Here is a 23,491-nt window from a genome sequence, read left to right as displayed (position 1 = left end):
TGTGCCAGATGAATTGATGGACTTGCATTCTCCTGCAAGCAAGATGCTGCAGCTCACTTGAAACTGCGACTTTGTCAAAACATCCTAGATATTTCGATGTTAGGTCGTGAAAAGAGGCGATGATTAACTTCTGAGTTTGATCTGCCTTGTGATGGCTGGCTAATTCCATTGCGATTCTGGCGGGTGCAAGGTCCCGCCATGCTGGTAGACCTGCAACTGCTGGGCCTCTAGTCTCCACAATGGAGTTGTGGATAGTGCTGAAGGATGTTATAGGATACAGAGGGACATAGATAAGCTGCAGAGCTGGGCTGAGAGGTGGCAGATGGAGTTTGATGCGGAAAAGTGTGAGGTGGTTCACTTTGGAAGGAGTAACAGGAATGCAGAGTACTGGGCTAATGGCAAGATTCTTGGTAGTGTCGATGAACAGAGAGATCTCGGCATCCAGGTACATAAATCCCTGAAAGTTGCCACCCAGGTTAATAGGGCTGTTAAGAAGGCATATGGTGTGCTAGCCTTTATAAGCAGGGGGATTGAGTTTTGGAACCACAAGGTCATGCTGCAGCTGTACATAACTCTGGTGCGGCCACACCTGGAGTACTGCGTGCAGTTCTGGTCACCACATTATAGGAAGGATGTGGAAGCTTTGGAAAGGGTTCAGAGGAGATTTACTAGGATGTTGCCTGGTATGGAAGGAAGGTCTTACGAGGAAAGGCTCAGGGACTTGAGGTTGTTTTCGTTAGAGAGGAGAAGGCTGAGAGGTGACTTAATAGAGACATATAAGATAGTCAGAGAGTTAGATAGGGTGGACAGTGAGAGTCTCTTTCCTCGGATGGTGATGACCAACACGAGGGGACATAGCTTTAAATTGAGGGGTGATAGATATAGGACAGATATCAGAGGTAGTTTCTTTACTCAGAGAGTCGTAGGGGTGTGGAACGCCCTGCCTGCAACAGTAGTAGACTCGCCAACTTTAAAGGCATTTAAAGTTGGTCACTGGATAGACATATGGATGAAAATGGAATAGTGTAGGTCAGATAGGCTTCAGATGGTTTCACAGGTCGGCGCAACATCGAGGGCCGAAGGGCCCGTACTGCGCTGTAGTGTTCTATGTTCTATGTTCTATGAAGAACGTCTGTGACACACCCAGGAGGATTGACCATACTTGCACTCCAGGACCACGGATCCTGCACATGGAATGAGTGAATGTTTGTATTCAGACTTTCACTCTTGGCCCTCCACATCTGTTGATACATTTCTTTTAGAATTGGCAAGGTTAGTATCTTGGCACTTGCCCGTGTGTCAATTTTGGCCAATGGTGAGTAGCTGCCATGTTCTTGGAGAAGATAATTTGAATCTCGACGACCACCTCAGATTGTGTGGTGGTGTCTATGTATTCCATGAGAAGCCTAGATAGAGTGAAGGTGGAGAGAATGTTTCCACTTGTCGGAAAACCTAGAACCCGAGGGCATGGCCTCAGACTGAAAGGACGATCCTTTAAAACAGAGATGAGGAGGAATTTCTTCAGCCAGAGTGTGGTGAATCTATGGAACTCTTTGACGCAGAGGGCTGTGGAGGCCGAATCACTGAGTGTCTTTAAGACAGAGATAGATAGGTTCTTGATGAATAGGGGGATCAGGGGTTATGGGCAGAAGGCAAGAGAATGGGGATGAGGAACAAATCAGCAATGATAGAATGGCAGAACAGACTCGATGGACCGAATTCTGCTCCTATGCCTTATGGTCTTATGGAGATTGACGGTGTGAAACCTGTGTTCACCATTCTTTGTCTCATCGTGCATATCTTTGTCATATTCTGGTTTGTCAGTCACATCTTGTATATGTTTCGGACAGGATGTTGGATCTTCTGAATGCCTGTCAACACACGATGTGTATGGTCTGTTTGGATCAGTGCGTGGCTCTTCGTAGTTGCTTCAGCCATTGCTCATGCACTGCCACTACCATGGGCCTTTTCAGCCACATACCTTGCAGAATTGACAGAGCGCTGGGAATTTCCTTAGTGCATGCAAGAAGCCACAACTTCTACGTGCCTTGCTAGGTTTGGGTGTTCTGCAAAGTGTGTCAACAATTGAGGTGCTGCTAGGACCTGTAAGTCTTGTGAGGATGAAGCTTGCTAGTCCCACAGTTTGGTGTTCTCAGTCAGGTTACTGTTGTTCCACCCTCTCTTACTCAGCTTGGATATAGCAGCTGCAGCTTTTGCAACCCGCGTGTTGATTTCAGCATCAGGTCTCTCACCATAGGCTCTGGTATGAAAGTAGTCTCCTCCTGTAGATGACCTCAAGGAATATTACAGCAGCAAAGAGAAGAATATGCAAAAGAGTGTTGGTGCCAGAACAGTTTGCCTCCACTGCGGATTTCAAAGGGTTGTGATGTTGCCCTGGCGTATGTTGTTATCGAAAGTGGAGGAGGTCACATTGAGCAGCTTCAGCAGACAGCCAATTTTCTCCAGCGGCTTACATAGACCACCTCCGCTCACATGGTTAAAAGACTTGGTGAGATCGATGAAGGCAAAATATAGTGGTCTCTTTTGTGCACGGCATTGCTCTTGCAGCTACTAGACTGAGCAGGTCAATTATAGATTGTCCAGTTCTGAAATTACAACGGAGTCAAGATTCATGTGTTTCAGCCAAGATCAGCAGTCTGCCAAAGGCAACATGTGTTTCCCATGATGCTCAGCAATTAGGCGGCTTTATACTTGTTGCAATCACTGCATTTGCCCCGGTTCTTGTCCAGGGTCGCACATCTTTGCATCGAACGTATCCTGCGGCACTGCTCCCGCCCACTTGCAGATGCTGCAGGATTGCCAGTTTTGCATGGGTTCAGGCAGTATCGCATCAGCAGCTGGAGCTTTGTACGTGGAAAGCAAATAAACAGCTTTTCATGAGCACCTTGCAGCCCAGGCTAAAGTTTCAGAGGAACACAGAGATTGATAGGCCCTCAGACATGCAGCATGCAGGCCCACTGCCAGGTACACGCCCAAGCACACGTGAACCAAACTTCCAGCTATGAGCAAATCGTTCCAGTGCCTTGTGGATACATTAGGGGAGTTGAAGGTTAATGGAGTAAAGCTTGACAAAAAATCTGGGGCAGAGCCCAAAGGCGCACTGGTGTCTAAGTATGTCATATTTCCAGCAACTCCTGCAACCGAGCCGATCTCAAACGTAGTGCCTTGTGTTCCTTTGGATGCAACTGGGGAGGTCTTGATGTCTAGGCAGTCCAAGGTCTCCAGAAAATGTTCCCAAGTTTACACCCTGGAGACAAAACTCCGGTATCGCTACAGTGTTAGCACAATACAGGATGGCACTGCCAGATGGGCACTGCGCCAACCTGATGGTGCCATCCTGGAAGTGCCAACCTGTGCCAGTGCCCGGGCATGTCCCTCTCTCCCCAGGGGTTGAGGGCTATACTTATCTTTGTGCTGTTGGAGGGACCCCCTTATCTGGGGATGTTATAAATATAACATTCAAAAACAGATTAAAAATACAAGTGTTTTGTATAGACAAAGTCAAAGATTCAAGTCTGGACCTGTAAATACTTAATTACCTGCAAAGACTCGCATTCAAAGTATCGTCTTGCATCTTTGACTTTGTCTATATATATGTTTCTGGAACCCACCTCTTCATTCACCTGAGAAAGGAGCAGTGCTCCGAAAGCTAGTGATTCGAAACAAACCTGTTGGATTTTAACCTAGTGTTGTAAGACTTCTTACAATGAAGACATGGGCAATGCCATGACTTCACTCAGGATTTGTGATGTATGACACTCCCAGCCCATTCCCTATCGATGGTCATTTACAATGAAATTGAGGGCACGTTATGCTGAAAACGTAATTTTTACCTGCACAACACGTGTTGTTTTTAGATGGATGATGTTATCGATGATATAATCAGTTTGGAATCCAGCTGCTTCAATGAAGATTCTCTCGGTTATATGGAGCCACATTCTCTCATCAATAACACAGTAAGTACTAATAGAGGAAAGCGGGTCATCTTTAGCAGCCAGTCGATTTTGGGGCGCAGGGGAGTATCATGGGGAGGACTAAGGATCTGATGTTGGGTCACCTCCAAATGTTTTGTTCTTCCTTCTATATCTCTTAAAGTGGGTGAAAAAATGTTTCCTTGCCATTCTTCATAGCATTCTTTCATGAAAGCAGGACAAATAGTTCAAGTGATCGTGAACAGATGGAGAAGCTATTTCAATGCGGTCTGCTCCACAATGGAGAGACTAAACGCAGTCTGGGTGACCTTCAGTCCATTCGTAAACAGGATCCAGACCTTCCTGTCGCTTGCCATTCCACTCACCAGCCTGCTCTCATGTCCGCATGTCCGTCCTTGTCCTGTTGCAATGTTCCCCAGTGCAAACTGCAGGAACAGCTCTTCATCTTCCGATGAGGCACGTTTACAGCCTTTCGGACTTAACATTGAGTTCAACAGCTACAGACTGAACTCTCTCCTCCAACTTCACCTCATCTTTAATTCTATCAATTTATCTTTGTTTCTTCCATAGATCTGTTTTTCCCTCACTATTGTTCCTTCCTTCCCCCACCCCACTTGGGCCATTTGTTCCCTGTGCCTTTTGACGCACTGTTAACCTTCGTTCTGCCATTCGCACATTCTAATCTCTTTATGTGCCACTATCAGCCCCCTTCTTAGCCTTAATCACCCCCATTTATATTCCTTTTGTCTTTCTGTCCAGGACATCTTTGTCAATCTCTACCCTCCTTGGCCCCCTATCCAGCCCCACCGCTCCACGCCCCCTCCCCCATCACAATGCTATAAATCTGACCCTATTTCTGGTTTTCTCTAGTTTTGACAGAGTCATCCAGTCTCGAAACATAAGAACATAAGAACTAGAAGCAGGTGTAGGCCACCTGGCCCTTCCAGCCTGCTCTGCCAGTCAATGAGATCATGGCTGATCTTTTGTGGACTCAACTCCACTTCTCCACCCGAACACCATAACCCTCTACTCTTTTATCCTTCAAAAAACTATCTATCTTTATCTTGAAGATATTTAATGAAGAAGCCTCCACTGCTTCACTGGGCAGGGAATTCCATAGATTCACAACCCTTTGTGTGAAGAAGTTCCTCCGAAGAGGTTCCTCCTAAACGTTAGCTCCCTTCTCTCTCCACAGAAGCTGTCAGACCTGCTGAGGTTGTCCAGTATTTTCTGTTTTTGTTTGAGAAGCTATTCGAAATGGGCTGAATGGCCTCTTTCTGCGCTGTAACCTTTCTATGGTTCCGTTTACTCATGGAGATCTTGAAATTGTTGTTTAACATTTAGGTTGCAGCATTTTTATAAACTGTTGCAGATTAGTTGCTTTACAAAACACCAGAACTACATCATGTCATATTATTGTGCTTACTGGAGAAGGCTAAATCACTGTGATTTTCTGCCTGTTTCTAAATTTCCACAAGAAGTGTTAAAAATAAGCAACTGTAATTCTAATATTGATTTCAACGTAGGATTCAGCTTTCTCTGTGCGTGTTTGCAGAGCTGTCCTTGCCACATAACCCCTTCCCGCTCCCATGTAAACTGAATACTTGATCCTGTTTCTATGTGACAGGCGTCCTATGTTTGGTGTTCCACTGGGAGGAGAGAAAGGGGGAGTTGAATTCAACAAGCTGTTGGACATCATCAACATTAGAGTCACCTTCTATTCAAAAGCTCAGGTTACAGATTTCAACCTAACAGTTGCTGCTAAGATCGCTTAGGAGAGTTCGCTGTGAAAGTATAATATAAAAGTCTACTCAAAAAAACCCTGCCCTGAAGAGCATGTTTGTCCTCTAATTTGATGAGTCCAGACAGGCATCTTATTTATTTATTTTTAAATGTCACTACAGGTTTTTAACCCATCATTCCTGTAAGTGTTGAGGGGTTCTGACTGCTCACTGGAATGTTGCCACCGTCTACGGTTCATGCATGTTCTGCAACAATAAAGTGAAAATAGATTCTGTGACCGTTACTGTGTGTAGTTTTGGTCTCCTTATTTTAAAAAAAGATATAGGGTTGGATTTTCCGTTTGGAGACTTTTTCTCTCCCGTCGGAGTCGAATTGCAACTGTTTACGATGCCCCTCGGAGCGCAAATCGGCAGGCAATTCCGTATCCATTGCCATGCAACTTAATGCATGGCGTGGAATATGAGGGATTCCCGAGGGAATCCCGATATCAGGTGGCCATTTTGAGCAGGCAGCCCAATAACTGCTGGCCAGCCCCCGCGCACCGCAAAGCACCCGCGAATCCCCATCACCCCAGCACCGCACAGTAGCCCCTATACACCTGGATTACCTGGGTGCCGTCCCCCACCCCCAACTAGGGGGGTGTCCTGACCTGACCCCTCCCCCCTCAATGGGACCCCTGTAAAGGGTAACCACCCCCACAGAGATCCCTGTAACAGGAAGAGCCCTCACAGGGACCCCTGTAATAAGAAGAACCCCCAGGGACCCCCCCCACCAGACCCCTGTAATAGAGGACCTGAAAAAATGAAAATGTAAATCGCTTATTGTCACGAGTAGGCTTCAATGAAGTTACTGTGAAAAGCCCCTAGTCGTCACATTCCGGCGCCTGTCCGGGGAGGCTGGTACGGGAATCGAACCATGCTGCTGGCCTGCTTGGTCTGCTTTAAAAGCCAGTGATTTAACCCAGTAAGCTGAACCAGCCCCTTAGGGATGTCTGGAATAGGGAGACCCTCCACAGGGACCCCCTGACCAAAGAGGTTCCCAAAGAGATCCCCTGCTTAGAGGGACACCCCCAGGCCCCACCCTCTCCAGAAAAGAGACCCCTGCTAAAAGCGAGAGAGTAGTCCGGACAGGGGCAGTGAGAAGAATTACAGCTGTTAACACTTACCTTGAAGCTCCACATATCCATTCCTTGATGGAGAACAGCTGTGGCCTGAGGCACAGTCCTGCAATCAGGCTCGGTAGTAATGATTTTTCATGGTTAAACAATTGGTACCGCATTGGCACATCACACATGGAGAATGGACATTTGGGCATGATACTGTCGACAAACTTCAATCTTTAGAATTGTGGCTGATGTTTTCTGCTCTCTGGTCCATGTAAGTATCATTACCAAAGTATTATCAAAAGGGAGAGGAATACTTTTTCCCAAACTTACTGTCTCATTACCATATTGGAAATGACTTCAGTAATTGGAAACAGGAAATGACTTCAGTAATCTGAAACAGGAAACTGTCATTGAGTGGTTTTCAGTGCATGAGATACAGTGATGTTTATCCACATTATTTATCTAAATATGTTCAGTGTAAAATAATGGCACACATTTTGCAAAATGCAATGCCGAATGGGATGTGGAGGAACGACAATGGCACACCCAGCCTGGTCAATCTTACAGAGTCCTCCTGACCAACATCTAGAGGTTTGTGCCAAAATTGGGAGACGTCCCATAAGCTGGTCAAGGAACAGCCTGACATAATCATACTCGGGGAAACATAACTTACAGACAGTCTCCCAGACACCATCGCCCCTCTGGATTTCATCTCCCACCACATGAGGACCCCCCCCCCCCCCGCCCCAGAGGTGGTGGCTGAGTGGTATACAGTTGGAAGAATGCCCTTAACAATATCTCTGGACTCCATGAAGTCTCATAGCATCAGGTCAAACATGAGTGAGGAAACCTCCTGCTGATAACTGTTGCAATATACCTTTAAGGGATAGGAGCATGGCATCACTAGGAGGGAAGTGTGTCATGCGATCCAGTTTAATTTCACTTTTGTTTTTCAACAGAGCACATAAGCTCTGTTGCAAGCTTTATATTCAGGTGTGAGCGCTATAAAGTAATTTTTTTTCACGCGGCACGGTGGCACAGTGGTTAGCACTGCTGCCTCACATCTCCAATTCCGGCCTTGGGTGACAGACTGTGTGGAGTTTGCACTTCCTTACCGTGTCTGCCCTGGTTTCTCTTGGTTGCTCCAGTTTTCTCCCAAGGGCAAAGATGTGCAGATTAGGTAGATTGGCCATGCTAAATTGCCCCTTAGTGTCCAGAAGGATAGGTGGAGTTACGGGGTTTCTGGGATTAGGGTGAGAGTGTGGGCCTGGGTGATGTGCTCCTCCAGAGGGTCAGTGCAGACTCAATGGGCCGAATAGCCTTGTTATGCACTGCAGGGATTCTATATGTTCCCATGTGCCTAGTCTCAATAAATGAACCCGCAATGTGTTTGCACCATTCCTTATGAGTTATTGTCATGTTTATGATCATAATTACCACCTACCTCATTCAGTTGACGAATCAGAACTCTTCCGTGCTGAACATCACTTAGAGGGAGAACAAGGGGTCAAGAGATCACAGAACATACTCTGGAATTTCCATCACCAAGAGTGACTTGGTAACACCACTGCTGGCCAATCTCTGAAAGACATAACTTCTGGACTGGGCCTACGGCAGGTGGTGTGGGAATCAACAAGAGGAAAAAAAGTACTTGATCTGGTCTTTGCCAATCTACCTGTCACAGGTGGACATGCCCTACTGGAAACATTCTGGTATTCTTCAGTATTTAGAAACATTTGTGAACATTCAATACTGATCGGACTTCATAATTTGGAACGAGTGTTTCTTCACGTAAATAAAAGTTTACTTTATCATGATCACACCTGAAAGCACTCAAAAATATTCGGAAGCCATTGCTGCTTGTCAAGGTTGTTCAGAGGGATCATTAGTAATTGGAAGCACTTGGGAATTGAAGAAAACAACGCCTCCGCCAACCAAGAACATAAGGAACTGGTTTGGGTAGCAGTTACCACCACGCAGTTCTTGGGGAGATGGAGTCCTGTCTTCACATTAAGGGCTGTGGGGCACTAGCCAATGTGATAATTGAGATAGATTTGGACCAGATCTAGAAACTCACAATTGGGCATCCATGAGGTGCTGCGGGCCATCAGCAACAGCAGAATTGTACTCAATGACAATCTGTAACTTCATGGCTTGGCGTGTCTCCGCTGTACCATTACCATCAAGTAGGGTGACCAACCCTAGTTCAATGAAACGTGCAGGAGGGCAAGGCAGCAACAACACCAGCCAAACCTAAAAATTAGGTGTTAACCTGGTGAAGTTACAACACAGGACATTTCAGCACGTAATAGACAGAGCTAAACTATTCCATAACCGACGGATCAGATCTACCCTCTGCCATCCACTCGCATCCAGTTGCGAATGGTAGTGGATAATTAAACAACTAATTAGAGGCGGAGGCTCCAAAAATACCCCTAACCTCAATGATGGGGAAGCCCAGCACATCAATGCAAAAGATGGGCGGCATGGTAGCACAGTGGTTAGCACTGTTGCTTCACAGCACCAGGGTTCCAGATTTAATTCTTGCTTGCACATCCTCCCCATGCCTGCGTGGGTTTCCTCCGGGTGCTCCGGTTTCCTTCCACAGTCCAAAGATGTGTAGGTTAGGTGGATTGGCCATGTTAAATTGCTCTAAGTGTTTATGTAAAAAAAGGTTGGGTGGGGTTACTGTGTTATGGGGATAGGCTGGAGGTGTGGGCTTCGGTAGGGTTCTCTTTCCAAGGCTGGTACAGACTCTATGGGCCGAATGGCCTCCTTCCGCACTGTAAATTCTATGATTCTATGATAAGGCTGAAGCTTTTGCAACATTCTTCAGTCAGAAGTGCCGAGTGGATGATCCATCTCGGTCCCTTCCTGAGGTCCCAAACATCAGATGCCAGTTGTCAGCCAATCTGATTCATTCCACATGATATCAAGCAATGGCTAAAGGTACTGGATACTGCAAAGGCTATGGGCAATCGTACTGAAGACTTTTGCTCCAGAAATTGACGGGCCCCTAGCCAAGCTGTTCAAGTACAGGTACAATATCGGCATCTACCTGGTAATGTAGAGTATTACCCAGGTATATCCTTACGACAAAAAGCAGGACAAATTAAACCAGGCCAATTATCGCCCCACCTGTCTACTCTCAATCATGAAGCCATTGACAGTGCTAGTCTCCTTATTTCTGGAAGGAAGTAAATGTTTTGGGGGCAGTTCAGGGGTTTACGAGACTAGTAAATGGAATGGCAGCATTGTCTTATGAGGAAAGGATGGACAGACTAGACTCGTATCCACTGGAGTTTGGGAGAGTAAAAGGCAGCTTGATTGTAACATATTAGATCCTGAGGGGACTTGACAGGGTCACTTTGGAGCGGCTGTTTCCTCCTGTAGGACAATCTAGACCAAGGGTCACAGTTTAAAAATAAAGGGTCGCCCATTTAAAATGGAGATGAGGAGAAAGGTTATCTCTCAGAGAGTAGTGAGTCTTAGGAACTCTCTTCGTCAAAGAATATTTTTAAGGTTGAGCTAGATCGATTCAAGTGAATGAATGAGTATTAGGGGTAGGTGAGAATGTGGGGTTGAGGTTACATTCAGATCAGCCATGATCTTATTAAATCACGAAGCAGGCTTGAGGGACTGTATGCCCTACTCCTGCTGTGTCAAGCGGCAGTGACTCAGCGATAACCCGCTCACTGATGCTAAGTTTGGATTCCACTGCGGCCTCTCAAATCCTGCTCTCATTGCATCCTTGGCCTGAACCTGGACAAAAGAGCTGTCCTTTAGAGGCGAGACGAGAGTAACTGCCCTTATCTCTATTACGGCCTTGGTTCGGTTGACTGCTCCGCCTCACGCTGCAGTAAAAATACGGCCAATGAAAGGAGATAGCCTCCAGGTGAGAGATCGATGGAGGTGGGGTGGGAGTGGCACTTCACTCCGCCACTGACCCACCCCACACCTGTCATGACCACAGCTATGGTTGCTGTCTGTCTAATCAAGGGGTTGCCCCTCCACAATCAAGGGCTATAGCTATGGCAGTTTATAAATATTTTTTGAATTGGTCTACAGAGGGACATCCATTGCGACATAGGAACATAGAAAGGAGGAGGCCACTTGACCATTCGAGCCTGCTCCACCATTCATTATGATCATGGCTGATCATCAAGTTCAATTCTCTGATCCCGCCTTCCACCCATTTCCGTTGATCCCTTTAGCCCCAAGAGCTATATCTAATTCCTTCTTGAAATTACACAGCGTTTTGGCCTCAACTACTTCATGTGGTAGTGAATTCCACAGATTCACCACTCTCTGAGTGAAGACATTCCTCCCCACCTCAGTACTAAAGGGTTTACCCCTTATGCTCAAACTAAGATCCCTAGTTCTGGACTTCCCCACCATCCGGAACATTCCTTGATAAACCCTCTCTCTCTTTCTGCAGGAATTGACATCTTTCAATGATGGTGGGGCTGCCAATGTGTCATTGCTGAATGGCCTCTTATTGGCCCTTCAGCCTCAAAGGTCTTCACCCTTCCTTGATTGGGGCATCCTTGATTGAATAAGATATCTTCCCCACAGAGACCTTTTAAGCAAAACTAATGCCTTTAAAATGAAATGGAATGGAAGTCTTATTCAGTCTGGAATTGTTGAAAACAACTTAATCCTCGAGAATAAATGTTATTAATCACAGAATGCAGAGAGAGTAGGAAGGGCATTTGTGGATACTGTGAGCAGAGTGAGAACAGGTCCATTAGTCTTCCTTCCATTTTATACAGAGTAACCAGGCGTAAACCTATCTGTATGATAATGTTGCTGAAAGAGCTTCATAGTAATACCAAGCCAGGGCAATTCCATGACCAATCACAATCAAGCTGCCTGGTTGAAATTTTAAACAATGCTTGGCAGTTAACTGTCAGCCACCATCAACTGGTGCATTCTCTGTGGCAACATCTCTACCAATACAAATCTACTTGTCAACCAATCAGCACTTTCTTCTCATACAGTGCAAATTTGTTGTTTTCCCTGATGCTAGTATTCTTGCAAAATATCCTGAGGGTGCTGTGATGAATGTTGGAATTTCAGATAAATTGTATTATAGGCACCTGGTGAAGTAAGGGTTAAAAGCCTGGGTTAGTGTGTGTATGAATGCTGCAGTCATATTTTTAAAAATCCTGATTTGAAATGTTGGAAGCCAGGGGTGAAATGAAAGCATCATAAAAGACTTGGGATAATACAGTTTTGTTTGGATGAAGTGGCAGGGGGGGAGTTCCCTGTAGAATTAATTAGATTTCAGTTTGGTGAGGGGATGTAGTTATTGGGTGGAGCTAAGGTATCAGGCATTTTGCAGAATAGCAGGTCAGTGGAGCTTTAGATGAAGATGTGGGCAGAAGTCAAGATTTGCTAACACTGCAGTTCAGTTAAAAGTTTTGTCTGTGGACAGATTAGCAGTGTGGCTGGAAAGGTGAACAAACCAGCTGACGTAGCTTCTGAAGTTTCTGCATGGGTCTGACAGGATTCAGATATTTCCTTTAAAGCAGTGTCCAAAGATCTCTCTTCCACATAGAACATCAACGTAAGGCAGTATTGCTGAGTGCTAAATGTATTTTACCAGTGGATTAAGAGCTGAAAGCCGAGATATGTTTTTGTTTGACTGTGAATAAAGATAGCAGTTAAGGGTTACTGTGTCACTGCATTGATTAGCATTATTTAAGGGGTAATTGTAAGTTATTTTCTGGTGAGATGTTAAAGATATTTTATACTGTGTTAGGAATAAAGTTTGTTCTAATAAACCATATTCTTATTTCTTTGTGCAATCGCTCCTCGAGCGAGGTGTCCTTCCCTCACAGTCTTACAAAGTTAAAATATAATGTTGGGGTTTCTCTCCAGCATCCTAGCCACTCTTGGGATCTGTTCTGGGATCATAGCAGTGCAAAATGCTGCAACAAAACAAGGTCTGTTTTTTCGGCAGTACTTAACTTCTGCACGAGCAAGCAACAATATGTATAATAATAATTAAAAACTGAAAATGCTGGAAATACATAAGCATGATCCAGGCTATGGTTCGCACCCAATAAAAGCGGAAAAATGGGCACAACGGAAATACTAATTTTGGCCATTGTTCTTCATATTGAACAAATTGATGACTTCAAATGGTGCAGTGAATCTTTTGCTTATCGAACAATACACAATTCCAAAAACCAGTCAGTTGTAATGAATGAAAAAAAAACAAAGTGTTAAAAAGTGAACAGTATCATTAAGTTAGGCAAACCTTGCCACTATTTTGGTGCACATAATAATAAATGTTATTATTGTCACAATAATAATCGCTTATTATAGTTACTCTGAAAAGCCCCTAGTCGCCACATTCCGGTGCCTGTTCGGGGAGGGAACCCCCTTTAGTTGGTCTTGCTCTGCATTTCAAGCCAGCTGTTTAGCCCACAGTGCTATACCAGCCCAAGTGTGCTTACATTAACATTGCAATGAAGTTAGAGTGAAAATCCCCTCGTCGCCACACTCCAGTGCCTGTTCGGGTACACAGAGGGAGAACTCAGAATGTCCAATTAATCGAACAAGCACGAATTTCGGGACTTGTGGGAGGAAACCAGAGCACCACGAGGAAACCTACGCAGACACGGGGAGAACATGCAGACTGCGCACAGTGACCCAAGTGGGATTTGAACCTGGGACCCTGATGCTGTGAAGCAACTGCCCTAACCCACAGTGGCGCCCATTATCTATGAAGCACGGTACTCTATATGATTATTAGCTGATGATGCATTGCAATCCCTGACCACTCTTCAAGGTTGCAAGGTATTTGATGCATTATTCCTAGGTGTTAAGAGCATTACAACTAAAGGTGCTGCTGGTGACCACTCTGCTGAATTCAGCTGTGAAGGAAATCCTGAAACAAAGCGAAATTAAAGATAAAAGGCAACTTGCTATTACTCATGACAGGCCCTGCAAAGTAAAACCTCTTTCTAGCCAACTCGGGGTATTCCTTTCAAATATCAGATCGCGAAACTCATCTTTATTGATTTTCTACACCGCTGTTTAACTTCTGTTTAAATAGTTTCTTGCAAGCCGGCAAACATTAACAATTCCACTGCTTGGCGTAACATCAAAGAGCTGAGCGGCCTGCAGGAGAACGATTTTGCTCCTAAAAAATTCTACATCAGGCTAGTGTTAAAGTCCAGGGTGTCAGAGTTCGCTCGCTTGTGGGAATTGATGTGCAGCATATATACTCAAACTGCTGCTCACGCTGCCTCTCCCAGGAGGAAGGAAAGTTAAAATGAAAGACAAAAACAAAACAATTGCAATTGTGGAGCTAATAGAGCCACAGAAAATAAAACTGGTAAGAAATAGATTTTTTTCCTTCCTATTTGGACTGATGGATTTTGGAGATATTTTATTGAGAAATGTATGCAAAGTTAAAATATCTTACCTGAGAAAACTTTAATGGAGCACATTATTACCTCAGGACAGAATCACTGTACTGAATGCAGATTTCGGAAATGGCAGCAGCATTAGTGCATCAGGGCTAAGTGAGCAGCCAACTTGCAATGGCTTTGCTTATTCAAGTGGCAATGCAGATCTAAATCATTCTTGGAATTGTGCAGCTTTCTATATTTCTCCTTTAATCTAGTCGCACGAATTTGCTGATTATTTTCACTGAGCCCACAGCAAGTGACTTACTGTATTTTCAAAAGCTACCTTGAAAACATGTCTATGATGAAGCATGCTTGAAGAATGTCACTTGCCTTTTCAAAAGGACATCGGGCAGCAGAATTGACATAATATTGAAGTGCAGGATGTTGCGAAAATTAACTATGCAACATTTTTGGTCAATATGCAAGCACCCTGCAGTTTTTCAAACGCAGTTTAGATGGGGTTTTTTTGTCTCCTGTGAGGCCTTTCAACTTTCAAAGGTTATCAATAGATTATAAAGTAACCATGATGAATGCGAGAGCGCAAACGTCACGCCTTGTGTGATGTAATTATTCGTAGCTTTGCATCGATTTAATCACTGACTATAACATAGAATGAGAAAGTGGTTGAATTCTCATTTTTGGTATTTTACAAGGCAGTTTAATGGTGAGAATTCTCAAAAGGCAACGTAAAATCGATTGACAGCAAGAGCTTTGAACTTACCTTTCAAAAGAAACATTCCTATTTAAGTGTGCCGCTGCAATATTTTGCCCCTTGTGCAGGTTTCTCAAAGTATTAGAATCATAGAATTTACAGTGCAGAAGAAGGCCATTCGGCCCATCGAGTCTGCACCGGCCCATGGAACGAGCACCCCGCTTAAGCCCACGCATCCACCCTATCGCCGTAACCCCGTAACCCCAGTCAGGGCAATTCATCACAGCCAATCCACCTAACCTGCACATCTTTGGACTGTGGCAGGAAACCGGAGCACGGGGAGGAAACCCACGTAGACACGGGGAGGACGTGCAGGCTCCGCACAAACAAGCCGGGGATCGAACCTGGGACTCTGGAGCTGTGAAGCAACTGTGCTAACCACTGTGCTACCGTGCTGTCCAAATTTAAATAGTTAAAATTTAACATTATTTTTCCATGTAAAATAGCTGTCTCTAAAACTGGAATGTGTCACTGTTCAGTGGGGGAGGCTACCTTTCAAAGCTGCAGAGTCAGTCTGCAGTATTGCTGCAAACTTAATTTGGTATAGCTGCTAAATTCATCCATTACCTTTCGTGATTTGACTATTTTACATGGGGTTACACGCACAGTTTAACGTTGAACGGAGTTTGACACTTCAATCCAAGTTCCTTTCTCAGCAAATTCCTGGTGTCACGCCAGCCATACTTATTGGAAATGGTGGAACGATCTACTCAATGTGGAAATAATGGACAGGCATTGCAACATTTCTTGGGAGCTTTCACAAGTTAAAGATAAACATTTGAAGCTGGATAAGTCGAAATATTTGAGAGAAAGTGCAAGTTTAAAAGCACCCCCAGCAGGGGAGTTCTCCCTCGTGCTGCCCAGTATTTGCTGTTCAGCCAACATAACTTTGAAATGACTTTTTGGTCATTAAGTCATTGCTGTTTGTGGAACCTCATTGTGTGTAATTTTCACGCTGTGATTCCTGCAATGTAACAGTGTCGGCCTTTCAGAAAGTAACTTCAAAAGTTGGCTGTGCTTTGGGACATAGGTGCTGAGTTTAGTGCAAGGATTTTTTTAATGTGTGATTTCAAATAAAGGAAATACTTTCAGGAACTTAATTCCACACCTTTGAGAGGACCCAATTCAGTTTTTTCCAATTAAGGGGCAATTTAGCGTGGCCAATCCACCTGCCCTGCCCTGCTAACCCACTGTACCAACGTGCTGCCCATTCCACACCATTGTCGATATAAAATCTATTCTCCCCAAACAGGCGCTGGAATGTGGCGACTAGGGGCTTTTCACAGTAACTTCATTTGAAGCCAACTCGTGACAATAAGTGGTTTTCATTTCATTTCATTTCATTTCATTTTCAATTCTTCCCAAAACAGAATTCTTAACCTAGTCAACCTGGTCTCAGTGGTAACCCTCGTACCTCGGACTCGGAGCCTGTGGATACAAGCCCCAGCCTAGAGATCTGATCAAATAGGTTGGCACTCCACTGCAGCACTGAGGGAGTGCTGCACTGTTGGAAATGCCATCTTTCAGATCAGACGTTAATCAGTGTGGCACCATTCGAAAAAGAGCAGAGGATTTCTCCCAGTGTCCCAACTACCATTTTATCCCTCCACCAACATCACCAAAACAGATTATTTGCTCATCAATTTAATTTTACCTATCGGCCATGATAGCATGGCGGAGTGGACTCGTTGGGCCGAATGGCTTACTTCTGCTCTTATATTTTTTAAAGATATGAACTTAATGCTGTCTGTGAAAATATGCCCTCTGCAAATTGCAGGTACTACACTTCGAAAGCGTTCCATAAGGCGTAAAGCACTTTGAGATGGCCTGAGACTGTGAAGGTGCCACTTGAAGTCAAGATCTTTCCTTTCTCTCTTTGAATTACTTTCCTAGTTTGAAGCCATGCAGTAAAACCTCCTTGATAACTCATGAATAAATACACCTCGAGTGGCTAGAAATTCCTCCAAATATTCTTTATATCTTGTTATATCCCTAATTTATAGTGGCTACATAATTTACCAATGGGTTGCATGAAAATTTTGAAATAGTTTGGAGTCTATAGAATTGTACTCATCCATATCTACCTGGATATCTTCGTTAATGGTTCATATTGAATCAACTGAATTAGCTGAGATGCTACAGAGGAGAGTAAAATGAATGTTTCCTTGCCTGATCACTATCTACTTGGGGGCCACACAAGGCTATGTGAATGCAGCAACCTTTTCTGATATCTTCCTTGCTGCAAGACTGTACCTCTCTAGCCAACTCCCCATTGGCATGAAGAGGCAGGGAACTATCCGACTGGCGCAACATTCAATTCACTCTAACCTCATCGAGCTTCAGTATTCAGATGATGCTTGTGTGTGCGCTCACACAGGAACTGAAGTTCCATGTCATTATTAACTCCTTTTATGGGCCTTCCACTAAACCACTTGGAAAACGGAGGTTCTCTTTCAAACAACTCTCACAGCAAGACACTTCTCCCCAATAAGATAGCTCAATGGCAAAATTCTGGAAAAATGAGGCCCATTTTCCAGATCTTGGGAGCGTTCAATCGATGAAGACAGGTGCAGTCACAGATAGACAGGTGCAGGCACAGGTAATGAGTTTTATCGTCGTCTCCAACATGCCAGTTCTGATTTTGACTGACTGAAGAAAAGCGTTTTTGAGGGCCAGGATCTCAAACCCGCTACGGTCGTGGTTTCCTGAGCGGCACGGTGGCACAGTGGTTAGCACTGCTGCCTCACAGCGCCAGGGACCTGGGTTCAATTGAAGCCTTTGGTGACTGTCTGTGTGGAGTTTGTACGTTATTGCCTTGTCGGAGTGAGTTTCCTCCAGGATATCCGGATACCTCCCACAGTCCAAAGATGTGCAGGTTAGGTGTTGGCCGTGTTAAATTGTCCCTTAGTGTCCAAAAAGATAGGTGGGACTACTGAGTTATAGGGATAGGGTGGAGATGTCGGCTTGGGTAGGGTGCTCTTTCAAAGAGCCGGTGCAGACTCGTACAGTGCTCTTTCAGATGATCGGTGCAGACTTGTTGGGCCGAATGGCCTCCATCTGCACTGTGGATTCTAAGTGATCCCTGCAATCATATATGTTTTGGAGACTTGGACAAGATGGAGTGAGTCACGTTAAAGCACTGGAGCATTAAGACCAGCGCTGCCTTTTCACTATCTTTCAAATCTGATAGCAGGAAAGGCAGTCCAGCAGTTGCATCTTCTCGTGAATCACTCAAAGACAGCTCCACTAGGTAGGACATATCATTTTTGTGCCCGACACCTGACCCCGCAATACTATCACTCTACTTGGAACTTGACCAGGAGACACCCAAGCAGGACAACAAAACATTTTTGGGGTGTCCTTAAAAGCATCCTTCAAGAGGTTAAACATTTACACTGTTCTGAAGAATCCTTCACTTTGTTTCTCTCCCCACAGATGCTGCCAGATCTGCTGCGTTTATCCAGCAGTTTCTGTTTTTATTAATAATATATACTCAATGAGATGGAAGTGTTGATTGGTTGACAAATGGACTCTTAAGGAATAGTCATGGAGAATGCACCAGTTGAACTGATAACTGACAGTTAACTGCCAAGCTTTGTTTAAATTCAAAGCAGGCAGATGGATTCTGATTGGTTAAGGCGTTGCCCTGGGGAATGAACCATTACCTATTTTGTTCAGTTGAAGCAGGTGCAATATGTGTACATGTTTTTTCTGTCTGCAGAGAACATGGCTGTGTGCATGAATATATGTAGCTTCTAGCTATGTAACTGATCCATACTGTGAGCCTGACTGATAATCTTATGTTGGTTGTCAGTGTAATTTGTAGCACAATCAGGATTGTTTAGCAAGCGCTGTGCAATTGCTGAGTAATCCCTAATGTTGGACATTGTGGCTGGAACATCCCAGCCATTTGAGATCCCACTGTGGGTTTCACGTTCAATGGGAACCCCTGTTTACAATGGTGGGACTAGAAGATCCAGCCACTGGCCAATGACGGGCCACCTTCACTACCGTGAAAGATGTGGCGGCTTGCTGAGGAAACTCCTGCCTAGAGTATTGGGTTTCACAAGCACGGATAGATTGGGTATGGTCAGTAACCTGCCCATTGAGAACAGGGGAAGGGACGTGCTGTTTAATATGATACGTCAGTCTTTGGAATGTGTGGCCTACATAGGGCATTGAAATTCATATACTGCACAACTCATTTGAGTGATAGGCAGAATGCCTTTATGGCTTGACGGCAGCATCTTGTTATTGGAAAATACCATTCATGTTGTTACTGCATAGTAGCAGCTTGAAACAGCTAGCTTTACCTGTTGCTTAGTTTTTTGAGATACCTTACCCTTAGCTGAGGTAGACTAGGCACTCTGCAGGACCAAAGGTGGCCCATTCATGAGTTTGTATGAAATACAACGAGCAATGGTGGTCCGATCAGGGTAGCCATTGTCTCACAGGGTGGCTTTGATGCCTTATTTCAACATCAAGCTTGCGCAGTGAGCAAATGGCTTGGTCGTATTTACGAGGTTGTAAATAAGGCCAATCTTATCACATGTGGAACCTGTCGGAATCCGAACATTTGTATTCACCAATGAAGGTCGGCCGGCAGCAGGGCCCTTGGCAGAATTCTCAATGAGATACATCACCTACAAATCAGAGAAATGCAAGGGATAGGTTAGGTATGATTCCATCACAAACGTGCTTCTTGTCGAACAAATATATTTGCAAGAGCTGGGCCTGGAGAGGATTCCATGGCAACGTGATCTATTTGGACATATTTGGCATCATTTAAATTGAACTTAACTGAGCGAGTTTCTGAGTTCATGAGTTCATGAGTTCAATAAACACTGATTTCGCAAAATCGTGGTGGGTCTAGCTTGCCATGATATAGTGCTGCAGTGTAACTATGTGTGACTTCCTTGAGTTGAATATTGGTGAATAAGCTAGCAAGAGTCAAATGAGCACGACATCTCTGTTGATATGCGAGTCCTGTATGGTCCTTGCAAACGTGAAGGGATCCTTCACAGTGTTGCATGTAAGGACTGCCGGGTGATACACATATGATAGGATTCATCCTCACAATGCACTGCATTCCTATATGCATGGGTTGTCCGGGCCAAGCAAAAGTGATGTCACTTTATGCCCTAACCTATCTATGACTGGTTCTACACAACATGAATTGGCATGGTTGGGCAAGTTGCAACCAGTTTTGAACAAATTTTCCAGACACATATATGATCATTGAGTGATTTTCTAACCTTGAAGTCTAATTAGTTGAATACAAACAAAATCAAGATGGCCGGGCAGGTGATGTGGTGCAGCTGAAGCACCTAGGTCTGGTGGATACCTGTGTGATCCACGGAAAGCATATCTGCCAGAACGGTCAGTGGCTCGAGGAACATTGGTTCAGAGTTCATGAGCTGGAGTCTAAGCTTGAGACACTGCGAGGCATTAGGGTGGGAGAAGGTTATATGGAGACCGGCTCCTGCCCTTTTTGTGGCCTTGGTTCAAACATGGACAAAAGAGCTGGACTGCCCTCGACATCAAGGCAACATTTGTGACATCAAAGAAATTGAGCAAAACTAGAGTCAATGGGAATCAGGGGGTTGGAGTCATACTTAGCACAAAGAAAGATGGGTGTGTTTGTTGGAGGACCGAATATAGGTGTTCTTCAAGAACGTGTCCAAGACCCAAACATCTTCGGCTGCTTCATGAATGACCCTCCTTCCATAATAAGGTCAGAAGTGGGGATGATCCCTGATGATTGCACAATGTTTAGCACCATTTGCGATTTTTGAGATACTGAAGCAGTCCGTATCCAAATTCAGCAAGACCTGGGCAATATTCATGCTTTGGCTGAGAAGTAAGCTTGGCGCCTGACAATGACCATCTTCAACAAGACAGAATCTAACCACTGACCTTGGCATTCAGTGGCATTATTGCTGGAACCTCCACTAAAAACATTAATTGACCAGACACTGAACTGGACCAGCCATATAAATATTGTGGCTCCAACAGTTGGTCAGAGGATAGGAATTCCGTGCAGTGAGTAACTCACCTCCTGACTCCCCAAACCCATCGACAAGTCAGGAGTGTAATGGAATACTCTCCGCTTGCCTGGATGAGTGCAGCTCCAACAACACTCAAGAAGCTCAACACCATTGAAGACCATACAGCCCGCTTGATTGGCACCCCATCCACAAACATTCACTCCCTCCCCCACCGACGCACAGTAGCAGCAGTATGTACCAACTACAAGGTGCACTGCAGGAACTCACCAAGACTCCTTAGACAGCACCTTCCAATCCCACGACCACTACCACCTAGAAGGACAAGGGCAGCAAATGCATGGGAGCACCACAACGTGTAAGTTCCCCTCCACGTCACTCCCCATCCTGACTTGGAAATATATCGCTGTTCATTCACAGTTGCTGGGCCAAAATCCTGGAACTCACTCCCTAACACCACGGATGTACCGACACCATATGAACTATTGCGGTTCACAAAGGCACTTCACCACCACCTTCTCAAGGGCAATTAAGGATGGACAATAAATGTTGGCCCACATCCACCAAATTAAAAAAAAAGATTTGCATCTTTGAGACGCCCACACCCTTTAGACTGATTACATTTGATTTGCTGCATGGCCAGGCCAGGGAAGGCAAATATGGGGATCTTAAAGTTGGCAATGGAGGAGCCTCAGCCCTTGCAATTGTCTCACGTTCAAGGTCTCTCCCACCCCCTCCAACGGTAGCCTAACACATATTTTAAGTTTATTGAGAACTCCAGCATACAAAAGAGTCAGCAACATGTTAAAAACACACAAAAAACCATAATATGCTAAAAGCATTTACAAGACACCAAAAAAAAACAAAACCACCAGCTTCCAAGCCAGCACCCGCCCACCACCCCATCGGTAGCCCCACATCAGTGGAACGGTGCCCAAATTAGCAGCACAGGCCACTGGAAGAGGACACACCGGTGCAGGACACGGTATATGAGAGAGACAAGAGAGAGACAAGAGAGAGTGAGAGAGAATGAGAGAGAGTAAGAGAGAGAGAGAACACCCCTCCCCTCGCAAGAGGGGGCACAACCCAAAATGGATCCTTTAAACAATCCACAAGCAGCAAAGGCAGAATATGGCCACCTCTCCTCTACCCCTCCCCAACAATAGCCCCGCATCTGTGGAAAGGCGCCCAAAAAAGCAGCGGAGACCACGGCAAAGGACATGGACAATAATATATTTTAGTTTATTGACAACTCAATAATACAAAAAAATAGTCACCAACATGCATAAACAGAAATATATCAAAAGCATTTACAAGATACAAACCAGCAGCTCTCAAGCCAACACACACAAAACCTGTATGCTTCATCCGATGCCAGTGCTTATGTAGTTACATTGTGTACCTTGTTTTGCCCTATTATGTATTTTCTTTTATTTGCTTTTCCTTTCATGTACTTAATGATCTGTTGAGCTGCTCGCAGAAAAATACTTTCCACTGTACCTTGGTACACGTGACAATAAACAAAATCTAATCCAATCCAACAACCACCAACGTTGATCCCACATCAGCAGATAGGCGCCCAACGAGCAGCACAGACCACCGGAAAAGGACACACCGGTATAGGACACAGCTTGAGAGAAAGAGAGAACACCTCTCCCCTCTGGAAAGGCACCCAAACGAGCAGCACAGACCACCCGAAAAAGACATGGCCAAAAACTGCAGGGAGGTTGAACAAACTAACGAGGTGGAATAATTGCCAAACACCATCATAATGGTTAATTGATTGATCGATGCACAAGTGAGTGCTTACTTCACAAATTGCAGGGAGGAAGACAACATGGATTTTAAATAATTGGTACAAGGGCCATTCATTCAATTGGGAGGAAGCAAAAAAAAAAGTGATGTGGTTTCAGTGGGAGCTCTGTTTTTTTTCCCCCTGCCTGGTGCTAGGGTTAAGGACAACTCCACAGGGCTGGAGAGGAACTTGTGAGAGGGGAAGGATCCAGTTGTCATGGTCCACATGGCTACTGATGACCTAGGTTGGACTAAGAAAGAGTTTCTGCTGAGGGAGCATGAGGAGCTAGGAAGTGAATTAAAAAGTCAAACCACAAAGGCAATGATTTTTGGAAATGTACTGTGAATCTTTCCTGGAACTAATAAATTGCATATTTACTCCTTTATATAGTGCCTGTCTGCAAATGTTCTCTATCAGCCTTTTAAACTCAGTTCCAATGATAGAAAACTAACAATAGCCAAACCCAGTTCTAATAATTATATCAAACTACTTTAAATTGCAACTCTAACTTCAGATTAGTGTGAATAATTAATAAAACCTAAATTTAAATTTAAGTCTCAGGTAACCAGATGTGAGAAGATATACACTTAGTGTGCATTAACCATTAGGGCTTCAGAACAAGAGCTGGAAGTTTGGGATTAGACTGGCAAATCTTTTTCAGATAGCTTGCTTCTGTGCCACAAATCTTTCTATACTTAAGTGAAACACACTTCTTTATTTGAATGTCTTTTTTTTTGTGGGGGTGGGGGATAAG

General features: G+C 44.6%; 1 protein-coding gene across 2 annotated transcripts in view; it reads left to right on the top strand.

Moving 5' to 3' along the window:
• The window catches only part of tfec (transcription factor EC), a 48,695-nt gene that overhangs the window by 5,388 nt on the left and 19,816 nt on the right, over positions 1–23,491 (top strand). For both annotated transcript variants that reach the window (XM_038780986.1, XM_038780987.1), the window contains exon 3: positions 3,879–3,977. In XM_038780986.1, coding sequence (XP_038636914.1) covers positions 3,879–3,977 — 99 coding nt within the window. The remainder of the gene's footprint in view (positions 1–3,878; positions 3,978–23,491) is intronic.

This window comes from Scyliorhinus canicula, chromosome 20 (assembly GCF_902713615.1).
Source record: "Scyliorhinus canicula chromosome 20, sScyCan1.1, whole genome shotgun sequence".
Lineage (NCBI taxonomy): Eukaryota > Metazoa > Chordata > Chondrichthyes > Carcharhiniformes > Scyliorhinidae > Scyliorhinus > Scyliorhinus canicula.
This window is presented reverse-complemented; position numbering and strand designations above follow the sequence as displayed.